Source organism: Primulina eburnea, chromosome 2 (assembly GCF_022965805.1).
Source record: "Primulina eburnea isolate SZY01 chromosome 2, ASM2296580v1, whole genome shotgun sequence".
NCBI lineage: Eukaryota > Viridiplantae > Streptophyta > Magnoliopsida > Lamiales > Gesneriaceae > Primulina > Primulina eburnea.
Window position 1 is genome coordinate 5,634,806 of NC_133102.1, and position 12,040 is coordinate 5,646,845.

General features: G+C 36.7%; 1 protein-coding gene across 1 annotated transcript; it reads left to right on the plus strand.

The window, feature by feature from the left end:
* Positions 1-456: 456 nt before the first annotated feature.
* LOC140822732 (probable bifunctional methylthioribulose-1-phosphate dehydratase/enolase-phosphatase E1 1) lies at positions 457-8,327 on the plus strand. Its single transcript, XM_073183591.1, has 11 exons — positions 457-778; positions 932-1,068; positions 1,580-1,675; positions 1,766-1,885; positions 3,734-3,823; positions 4,189-4,371; positions 4,456-4,611; positions 6,148-6,294; positions 6,410-6,511; positions 7,946-8,055; positions 8,150-8,327. The coding sequence occupies exons 1-11, from the start codon at positions 541-543 to the stop codon at positions 8,310-8,312; spliced, it is 1,542 nt and encodes a 513-aa protein (XP_073039692.1). The 5' UTR covers positions 457-540; the 3' UTR covers positions 8,313-8,327.
* Positions 8,328-12,040: the final 3,713 nt, after the last annotated feature.

Below are 12,040 nucleotides of genomic sequence, written 5' to 3' on the forward strand. Positions count from 1 at the left end.
AATAAGTTTAGATACATATATGTATTTGATCTAAAACATGGTCTATATAGCACTATCTAAATCATTTTTATATACCTAAAAATGGTAGCTAAATTTATATATTGGTGTTTTATGAAAAATTGAAATATTACGAAAAACCAACCCAAATATTATTAAACCGAGTTTTTCATAGTTTACATTATTCTGAAGATTTACTCAATATACACAGAAAGATAATGATAATAGATTATATCGTCATATTGAAAAAGTAAATTCTTTAACCTAAATGCAATATAAGAATATAATAATAAGGGAATATGAACCTTTTTATTAAAAAAAATCGTAGTTGGTCGCCTTTGTATATATTCTAATTCAATGAAAGTGAAATCATTATTTTTTTTTTGGAAAGGAAAAGTGAAATCATTAATTAAAACAATAGTAAAGACTGAATTTTTATAACCAAGATTTGATACATTTAATCCAACTCTCCTCCAATCAGAATTCCCCACCCAGAGAATAATTCACCTGTCCACACCGATATATACACACTACATACAAAGCATGGCTGCAGTTTCAGCAGCCCCACTCGCCGCCATTAACGGAGCTGAGAAAATGGCTTCTACATCACTGGCGTATTTGGAGAGCAGCAAGGTCAAAGGGACGAAGACCCTGATTTCTGAGCTATGCCGCCAATTCTATCACCTGGGTTGGGTTTCTGGCACCGGCGGAAGCATCGCCGTTAGAGTCCATGATGAGTCCATTCCCAGGAAACAGCAACTTATTGTCATGTCTCCTTCAGGTACAGCTGTATTTTGTGTGTATGCGCATCTTCTCTTGATTATTTTGCAGCTCGAATGGATGTGGTTTTTTCGCTGGATTTTTTTTGTTTTTTATTTTTATTTTGGTTTAAGTGGGTGTCTAATTGAGTGAATATTGGGTGGGTGTTTTGTAGGGGTGCAGAAGGAAAGAATGGAAGTCGATGATATGTATGTGTTGTCTTCGAGTGGGTCAGTGTTGTCTGAACCATTGACAAAGCCTTGGCCTTATAAGCCTCCCAAATGCTCTGACAGCAGTCCCGTGTTTTTGAAGGTACGCTGTTTATGAAAATCAGTGGTAGCTGTTAAATTATAGGTGTCAGGGGAACATATGGAACTGGATTGGGCCTAGTTTTAATTCGTTCGTTCCTGTCATGTTGTTTCACATGGATGTATTTGCTCTCATATAAAAATCGAGAGACTAGAAGAATGATTATGCCATTATAGATGAATTTATAATGCTAAAACTGTCTGAACTGAGTTCGTAAGTGGTCTTCGATTAATGTTCTTGAAATAGTCTTTTGTGGTGATCTTAATTTTCTGAGCTAACTGTGTCACTTGTGCTCTGAATCTTGTTGGGAGAGAATCAGGGCTTCATTACTATGTGAATTGACATATAATTAGGCGTGAAATTTGATTACCATATTGAGTTTCTATCTCATGTCTAGTTATACGAAATGTAAATTAAGAGCTATGCTTTCACTTTCTTTTCTCTGAAGGCCTCTGATCGTTCTGCTTATTTTTTTTGGGAACTACGTTATGATAACACTGATATATTTTTGTAGGCACATGAATTGCGTGATGCTGGTGCTGTTATCCACAGTCATGGGATGGAGTCTTGCCTGGTAACGATGATTGATCCATTGTCAAAAGAATTTCGGGTACATATATTGAATTCTGTCAAAAAAATTATATAAAGAAATTCCAATTATGATTTTTATCAGCTTGTGGTGGATTTTGTCAATTTATAGATTACTCATATGGAAATGATAAAGGGAATTCAAGGTCATGGTTACTACGATGAACTTGTTGTTCCAATTATTGAGAATACTGCCCATGAAAGAGAACTTACAGATTCTCTTGCTGAAGCAGTAAGGTTTCTTCCTGAATCTTTTCCATGCTACTGCATACTGCCCTTGATTGCTTGCATGATATAGTGTGTATGGTGTGTAAATCATTACACAATTGCATGAATATTTGAAGAACAAAGCACAATAGAGTGTCCTTTTTAACACTATCACACCATGGACATTGGTTCGGTGTCTCAATACAAAATCTACTTCTTTACGTGTGTGAAAATAAGTATGCTAGCTACCATTGGGCAGTTATTAATAGTCAAAGCTTGTCTCTCTTGATGGTTTTTATAGTTATTGGATGACATAGTCGTATGAGTGCACATTTTGAACCATATTATCATATCATATGTCAGAGATGTGAATCATGTGGTGCCATGTAATTACTGGAACCCACAACGGAAGAAACAGTTTGCCCGCTGTGATCGTTTTCAATCAGTAGACTCTCATAATTTGCAGAATAGAGCTCTCAACTGGTTGAACAGCCGAGCTTGAACACTTGGCCAAAGAGCATGACAAAATTTTTACTTTACTTTGTTCTCCCTACCGAGGAGTCGGTTGAGACTTAGTATCTGAATAGAAGATATAGTTCTGAAAAATACGGAAATCCTTTTACAACACGATAACTATAACAACACATAACTATCTTAAATCTAAAAATGTTGAACATTAAGTTTTCTAAGTCATGCTTGATTTTTTACCTTTTGAGTTCTCACTTCCCGAGCTTTTACTTAATTGTGGCCTCTCAAATACTTATTTGAAACACTCATTATATGTTGGATTTGCCACCCTAGTGATCACAAGTATCAAATAACATAATTTGAAAATAGACATACATAATATATTTTTGAAGGGAACATAATCAGTAACAGAACAGAAAATATTTAACTAAGCTTTAAACGAAAACACTAGTTAATCCAAATCAGAAAAGAGCACATATGATGCAAACAACGACTCATACGATGCTAAATCGAATACTTTTCTTCTCTTACAAGTGATTGAATCGTGAGTAGTCATCTCAGTTTATACTCATTGGAAGTATCTAAAAGCGAATGACGACTCTCTTGCCATGGATCATAATACTGCCAATGAGTCACATATAACAGTTACAGAACTAACCATGCCGTCTTGGATTCAAAATAAGCATTAACTCACAATTGGGACTGAGAATCTCCTCAATCACATGTTTTGATTATAACTAGAACTCTAGAAAGTTTATCTGCTGTATCAAAGTTTTCATGGTTGTCCGTCATAAAAATTCGGATTTTTTTACTGCTACGACTTGTAATCATCTGCTTAAAAATATTTTGTGAAAAGGGTGCCAAATTTATTACAAGTGCACACCCTTCAACTTATTGTTCTTGAACTAAAAGCTTCTTCGTTTCTCTGCTGGATACTGTCTTGGCACTTTGTTCATCCTAGCTCACGAACTTCTTGTAAGCGCGTTATATGATTGATATGATTTTAGTTCAACTTAGCCCAATATAAACTTGGAAGAGAGATTATAGTCTTACTTTAATTTGGAATACAAGTGAGCCATATATGGATCATAGTGAAATCTCCACTTGGAGGGTGTACTGAAGTAGTTTGGTAATTGTCTAAAATCATTGTGAAAGAAGGGGTCAATGGCCATATCTAAATTAAATCAATATTTAAGATCTGATTATTCAATGTTTACTATAATTTGAAAATATAAAGAACTCGAGTATTTAAATGTAGTGATATTGAGAGAAATGAAGATGAACGGGATTGGGCACATTTATCACAATGCATCTGTAGTTGGTCTAAATAAAGTCCTTACAAGTGTCAAGTTATGGTGAAGTTGCATTCTTTTGCAAACATTGAACACATTTCCTTGTTTTGCAGATCAAAGCATATCCAAAAACCACTGCTGTGCTTGTTCGGAACCATGGAATATACGTATGGGGGGATTCTTGGATCAGTGCTAAAACACAGGCGAGTGTTAAATTGAATAAACATGGTGCATAGAATAATGAAAGCTACACCATGTGTTATGTGGAATAATACATGACATATGGTTTTTGACTGGCAATTGGTCATTCTATGTTCTTGCATCTCGCAAGAAGAAAAGGTTGTGTACTTGTATTTCTGTTTCTAGTTAGTTTTTCTTATGTTTCACTATACTCTGAGATAAGCGATCATAATTATTTTCATGATTTAACTACTAATAGTGTCTTTTGTTTCACTATACTCTGAGATTAGTGATCATAGTTATTTTCACGATTTGACTATTAATGTTTTAAACTAATATTGTGAAAGTTAATTTTGCTGTCTTCTTAATTGGCAACTTAATCTTCCAGGCTGAATGCTACCATTACCTCTTTGATGCTGCCATTAAACTCCATCAGTTAGGATTGGACTGGTCTACTCCATCTCATAGTCCCATTCGCCATTTGAATGGAGTCATGGGAAGCCATCGAAATGCAAAAATATCTGCAAAGGCTGGCACTCTTTCTTTAAATAAAGGGATTGAGCCGTCAAGAGTAAGTTTCAAGTCATCGTTTATTGTGCAAAACTTTGTCTTTAGCTTTGAATATGTTTCAATAGCTTAATTCAATTTTTTGCAGCGTTGCATTGTACTTGATATAGAAGGAACCACTACTCCCATATCATTCGTCACAGACGTTCTCTTTCCATATGCTCGTGATAATGTGGGGAGGCATTTGGAACTGACATACGACACTGCTGAAACTCAAGACGATATTAAGCTGTTACAAGCTCAAGTAAGTCGATCATTTTGGGAGTCTTTATGTGTAAGCATATTGACTGAGTTGTGCTTTTGATGTCTGATGGTAACATATTTAATGGTGAGGTTTTAAAATTCGCTAGGTGCTAGTCGGACATCAAACCAGCGCCTAGGTGGAGACTAGGCTAGTCTGATTCTACAGTATCAATATAATAAATTACATACCATAAATACAACACAATAACATCAAGTTTAAAATGAGTTCAAAATTACACAACTAATAAAATACTCTCTATGGCTTCTTCGATTTTGCGATGAGAAATATTATCCCCAATTTCCTCCACTTCTTTTTCTCCATAATTTTCAACATGTTCTTTATCAGCCACAAATTCAATATCGTCGTTGTGATCTTCTTTTTCTTCTTCGGATGCAAAATCATACTCGTGAAATTATCTAACTCTAGAGTTCTTTGGGGTTGTAGATTTTTTTCTGCTCCATTTGCTTCATCAACTATTTTCTAAGTAAGCTTTGAACTTGGTTCTACTTCATCTTCTTCCCCTCCATCTCCAATTCAACCTTGTGCATTTGAAGCATCTTTTGCAAGAAGGACACCCCCAGCGCTTAGGACGCATAGGCCAATTAGTCAATGCCTGCGGTCGGCTGACGTCTAGCCGAATTTTGTAACACAATTTAATGGGTTTTCTAGTAATATTTCCATTCCACAAAAACAATCGATTTGACTTCCTAGTCAATCAAGAATAGAAATATAAAACATTTTGGAACGCAGCTCTTTCAACTTAATGGTACTTTTGGTGCGTTACTTTTGTGAGTAATGATACGTATAATTAGATTTACATATTAGAAAAATAAAATCACAGTTGGTAGAGTCGAGATTATGTGACATTTATGACGAAAAAAGTATAATTTTGTGTGATATGATCGAGATTGAAACAAATATGTGATAATGATTTTGTTATGTTATTGTTGGAAAGATCTCCCCTACCATGTTTGTCCAAGATAATTTCTTCTATTATGTAATGAGGTCATGATTGTATTAAAATTAAGAGAAAAATCACAATAAGCATTTTAGCCCTCTTGGATCTTGTAATTTCCCATGGGTGTAGGTTATATGATAGAACCGCTCGATTATTGTTTTGTCTCATATCTATTCACTATATTATTGTTATCATTTATTAAAAACAGAAGAAACAGAAAAACACACAAAGTAGTAAAATACAAGAAAAGTGTGGTAAATATGCTTGAAGGAAATATGAAGTTTCATCCACAGCTAGTCGTGTCAGATGCCAACTCTGGCCCGAATATTTTTGAGGCGGAACAGCCATGATAAGTAGAAGTTATTGCACTTGCATCTTAAAATCCCAGTCCTTGCGAATGTCTGTTGGTGATTCCTGTCCGTACTCTCAGTTGACCTATGAATTTTTTTACTGCTGACTGAGCTTGTTCTCAAGGACTCATGAAATGCATTTAGAAGTTTTTGCATAATAATATAATTCCTCGAGAAATTCTTTCTTATTCTGATATGTTGCTTTTTTTATGGACTTTTTTCAATCAGGTAAGTGAAGATCTAGAAAATGGTGTGGTTGGTGCGATTCCCATCCCATCTGATGGTGAAAAAGAGGATGTAATTGGGGCTTTGGTTGCTAATGTTGAGGCAATGATCAAAGCTGACAGGAAAATAACTTCCTTGAAACAATTACAAGTAAGATAAATATGATCTCTTTCATATGATCTTTTTTATTGGTATTTCTCCAAGTCTTTCAGAAAGAATGATTTTGAGTCTTTTGATACCAATGGTTTGATTTATCCTCGTTAAGGGTCATATATGGCAAACTGGATTTCAAAATAATGAGATAGAGGGAATCGTTTTTGATGATGTACCTGAGGCTCTGGAAAAATGGCATGCTCTTGGAATTAAGGTTATTCTCCATTCCAGCCTACTTCTAATGCATTGCATTTCTATTTTCATTACAATAGCTGAATGTTGCCTCTTCTAGTCAACAAATATATCGAACACCTTTTTGTATGAATGTACATAAAATGTTGGGAAATAACATCTAGCTCACCTGAGATATATCCAAATGACACAAAAATTGCCAAGAAAATCATGTGTGGTTTTGCTTCCATATGAGGTTTAAAATATTGTATAACAAAACTACAGAACATTGACTTCTGCCTTCTCTCCTGCAAAAGTACCAAAATGCTTACACCTGATTTCTAAATTTTCTCAGTGTACTTTCCCTTTATATTTGTAATAAATCGACGGGAAATTTTGTAAAGGAGCTTGAAAATGGTCTGAAATTTATCAATACTTTCTTAAATGATTTATCTTGAATCTTTTATTGAGTTGTTTATCTGATGAAGTGAAACATAACAGAGAACTAGCATTAAGGTACACGCGATGCAAGTTTACAATATATTAATATTTTTTTATGAATGATATATTTTTATTTTTGAATAATCAGTTTAATTATGCATTTTTATATCTAGAATGATAGATAAACAAACTGAAATTTTATTTATCTTGTTTACAGGAATTAGTTGGGAAAAAATGTTGAATTTTCTTTTTTGAAATATGCTAAAATTAGTAACAAGCATATGGAATGAAATTTAAATAACAAACATAATATTGGGTTATAATTGGAAAAAAATTTGGTGTCCCATATCATACCGAAAGTTGTTACTCTAATAGGCTCAAGTCAACTATGGTAATCTGGTATAGATATAATACGTGCCGGAATGGTGTATTAGCGAATTCAACTCATCACTACGAATCATTTATGCTTATTTTCCCTCAGCCGGGGACATGTCATATAGCCCATAGGGATGGAAACAAGTTTGTTCCACGTGTTTAGATAGAATGCCATTATCACATTCTTACTTTGTATCATATTGGTAATCCTTGCCTCTATTTATAGATGCAGAGCACCATGTCATTTTGGAATAAAAATCGTCTATGTTAGGGAATGGAATTTATTGTAACCAAGAATTTCGTTATCAACATAATTCTCATTAAATCTGAATTTGTTTTCTGATAAGAATTTGATTCCTGTGTTTTGTGCATTTGTCGGTCATGACAGTTGGTTTACACTTACCCGTGTCCTTTTATACGCCTTTGCCGATATTCTTCTTTGTACCAGATGCCTTGATTCTCAGTTCGGTCTAGCTTCCGTGTTTCCGATTGTCTTCTCACATTTTATCAATTTGAATAGTCTTCTGACCTCAGATCATACTTCAGATTATTCACTATTGTTTTGTCGAGCTCATGATTGCTTGTGTTTACGACTGCTTGCTTGCATTTCTGACCAACAAATTTTTCTTGTTTCTCTTTTTTTTTCTCTTTCGTCCATTAGGTATATATATATTCCAGTGGAAGCAGATTGGCACAAAGGCTCCTGTTTGGTAACACAACTTTTGGTGATCTCAGAAAGTACTTGTCTGGATTTTTCGATACTACAGTGGGGTGAGCTTAGTTCTCGCAAAAGAATGCTCTTTACTGGAAATGTTTGTGTTTCACTTTTCTAATAAAATGAAAAATTTCTCTGTATTGTTTGCAGTAACAAGAAAGAAACTAAAAGCTATATTGAAATCACTCAATCTTTGGGGGTTGATAATCCATCAGAGATATTATTCATTACTGATGTCTATCATGAAGCTACCGCAGCAAATGCAGCAGGTACGCTTTCGCTGTATCTTTCCATGTCCTTGCATCTTCCGTGAAACTACAAACTTGAGATTGTAATATCCCGTACTACATGGGATTGTGTGAGAGTTATGAATGATTTTATGAGATTAGGCAATTTATTTTTCTACAATTTGGGTCAATCATTTTTATAAATTGAGGGTGGGTACATGATAATTGGTAACAGAGTTCAGGGTGGACCTGGGATGTGACAGAAATAAGATAAATTTAAAATTTCAAATAATAATCCTATTTTATACATAGTTAGTTTTATACATAGTTAGTTACTTACCAGTTAGTTAGTTAGTTAATTATCAGATTAGTTAGTCAGTTAATTAATCAAGACGGTTAGATTGTTAATGGTAGTATACATAGAGATTTGTACTGAACAATATTATTCATTCAGAAATGGAAGGAATTCTTCCGCACTCTCGTTCTTAGTTCAATATGGTATCAGAGCAGAAATAATCACGCACTGCCGCTCCGGCATTCATTCCGATTCCGATTTTGATATTCAATTTCGCTTCACTCTGATTTCTTTCAATCCGAGTTGAAATCTCGCCATGGAAGGCATTGCCCCAACTCGTGTCGCCGCATCAACAGAGAGATCTCTCATTGATGATCCCCTAAATCCATTTTTCATTCATCATACAGACAATCCGGGAATGATTTTGGTGAATCAGGCCTTGACTGGTGAAAATTACTCCGCTTGGAGCCGTGCAATGGTCATCGCACTCTCAGCCAAAAACAAACTCGGATTTGTGGATGGATCGATCTCTAAACCAGAAGGTACTAACCTTGATCTTCTCCCTTATTGGACTCGCAATAATAATGTTGTAATTTCCTGGATTTTGAACTCCGTGTGTAAGGAGATTTCGGCGAGTATCATCTTCTCTGAATCTGCCGCAAATATATGGAACGATCTTCGTGATCGATTTCAACAAAGTAATGGTCCACGGGTATTTCAGCTTCGTCGTGATCTCATGAATCTCACCCAAAGTCAAGATACTATCAGTGTCTACTTCACAAAATTAAAAACACTATGGGATGAATTAAGCAATTATCGCCCAAGCTGTAGTTGTGGAAAGTGTTGTTGTGGAGGCATCAAGGAGCTTCATGAATATTTTGAGCGTGAATATGTCCTATCATTTCTTATGGGACTCAATGAATCATTTGCCCCTATCCGTGGTCAAATATTGTTGATGGATCCCCTACCTCAGATTAACAAGGTATTTTCTCTTGTATCACAAGATGAGCGTCAAAAGAAGATCGGATATCCATCAGTGCTTCATTCCGACGAATCACATACAGCAGCATTTGCTGTAAAGGAAGGGAAATTCACAAAAGGGAACACTAATAATTCCTTCCACCACTCTACACGAGGGCAAAGGCGAGAACGTCCTTTCTGCACAAAGTGCCAGGTACATGGCCACACCGTGGACACATGCTATAAAATACATGGGTATCCTCCCGGATTCCGACAAAATTATCGCCCCTCCACGAACTCCACGTCCCCTGCTGTTGTAAATCATTTGTCTACTATTCAGCACCGAGATACTCCCTCCAACTCTCCTACCAATAATCTGGGCAATCTCCTCCAAGCACTTAATCAAAATCAGTGCCAACAACTCATGACTTTCTTATCAAGTCATCTCACTACTACTGAAGATTCACCTTCATCAGACAAAGGGAACTTGCATTGCTTTCAAACAGGTACATGCTTGTCTATTATGTCCCACTCCGGTCTATCTCATCCACATGCTTGGATAATTGATTCCGGTGCATCACAGCACGTCTGCTATGATATTAAGGTTTTTCTTCATATGCGGCCAATATCTAATGCTTCAGTTACACTTCCGGATCAGTCATCTTTAGCTGTGACACTTTGTGGTGATGTTTGCATTGGGAAACACTTGCTCCTACATGATGTACTCTATGTTCCACAGTTTCAGTTTAATCTCTTGTCTGTCAGTGCACTAACGAAGAACTCGCAACTTACTGTCATCTTTTACCCTGATCATTTCCTAATTCAGGATCTCCCCAACAAGAGGATGATTGGCAAGGGTAGATGCGTTGCTGGGTTGTACGTGTTCGACGGTGATCCCTCGAAGCCTCTTATGCAACCTAATACATGTGCTGTAGTTGGTAAAGCTTCTGTGCATCTTTGGCACACTAGATTAGGCCATTTATCTGATCAAAATCTTGCTGTACTCAAACATACTTTACACCTTGATACTACAAAGATGTTTAGTCATACTCCATGCTACATTTGTCCACTAGCAAAACAAAAGAGGTTACCTTTTGTCTCACACAATCACATGGCTCAAAATGCTTTTGATTTAATACATTGCGATATTTGGGGTCCCCTAGCTACAACTTCGCATCATGGGTACAGATATTTTCTCACTATTGTTGATGACGCAACAAGATTCACTTGGGTATACTTACTCAAACATAAATCAGATGCTATTCAGTCTATTCCTCGGTTCTACAACATGGTGCTTGCTCAGTTTCAAGCTCACATCAAGATCATTCGGTCCGACAATGCTAAGGAATTGAATCTTACTGATTTTTTCCATCAGAAAGGTATTGTTCACCAACTATCATGTGTTGAACGTCCGCAACAAAACTCAGTTGTGGAACGGAAACATCAGCACCTTCTCAATGTCGCGCGAGCTTTATTCTTTCAAGCTCGTCTCCCTTTGATCTTCTGGACAGAGTGTGTGCTCACAGCCGCCTTTTTGATTAATCGGACACCCTCTCGCATGCTGCACAACCAGTCACCTTTCGAAAGGTTATATCATCTCCCGGTTGACTATAATTTCTTACGAGTTTTTGGATGCTTGGCTTTTGCATCTACGTTGTCTCAACATCGCACAAAATTTGCTCCTCGAGCCAGAAAATGCATATTCCTTGGATACCCACCTGGTATGAAGGCCTATCGACTGCTTGATCTTGAACATAATCAAGTCTTCACATCCAGAGATGTTGTGTTCCATGAACATGTTTTCCCATTTCACTCCAATAATCATCCTCAATCGATAATTGAGCCGTTTCCAAAGTTGGTTTTACCCCGATCTCAACCTGATTTTGAGGTCCCTTGTACAATAAATGACCAGAACCAGCCACCTCCGAATTTGCAGCCTCGGCGTTCCACACGTGTATCTCGAACACCTTCATATCTCCAGGAATTCCATTGCAACCTGCTGTCCAGCTTTCCGATTGCAGCACCCGTGGCATCCAAATACACATATCCCCTGTCAAACTTTGTTTCCTACACAAAACTCTGTCCAGCATTTAGGCAATTTGTTCTCAACGTCTCCACTCACTCGGAGCCTCAATTTTATCACCAAGCCGTGCTACATGATGAATGGCGCCAAGCCATGAAGACTGAGCTTCTTGCTTTAGAAGCCAACAATACATGGTCTATTGTAAGCCTTCCACCCGGGAAACAAGCTATTGGTTCCAAATGGGTTTACAAAATCAAGTTTAACTCTTCTGGAATCATTGATAGATACAAAGCTCGATTAGTTGCCAAAGGCTATAATCAACGCGAAGGCATTGACTTCCTTGAGACCTTCTCTCCAGTTGCAAAAATTGTTACGGTCAAGATTCTCATTGCCCTTGCTGCCAGCCACAATTGGCAGCTTATCCAACTCGACGTAAACAATGCTTTTCTCCATGGTGATTTGTTCGAAGAGGTTTACATGGATCTTCCACTTGGTTATCCACGACAGGGGGAGTGCAGTAAGGATAAGGGAAAGCT

Excerpts from the sequence above, each read along its gene's own strand:
- LOC140822732 (XM_073183591.1), top strand. The coding sequence starts at position 541 with ATGGCTGCAGTTTCAGCAGCCCCACTCGCCGCCATTAACGGAGCTGAG. Across the intron at positions 1,886-3,733 it reads CAGATTCTCTTGCTGAAGCA|ATCAAAGCATATCCAAAAAC; the intron begins GTAAGGTTTCTT and ends CTTGTTTTGCAG. Across the intron at positions 3,824-4,188 it reads GGATCAGTGCTAAAACACAG|GCTGAATGCTACCATTACCT; the intron begins GCGAGTGTTAAA and ends TTAATCTTCCAG.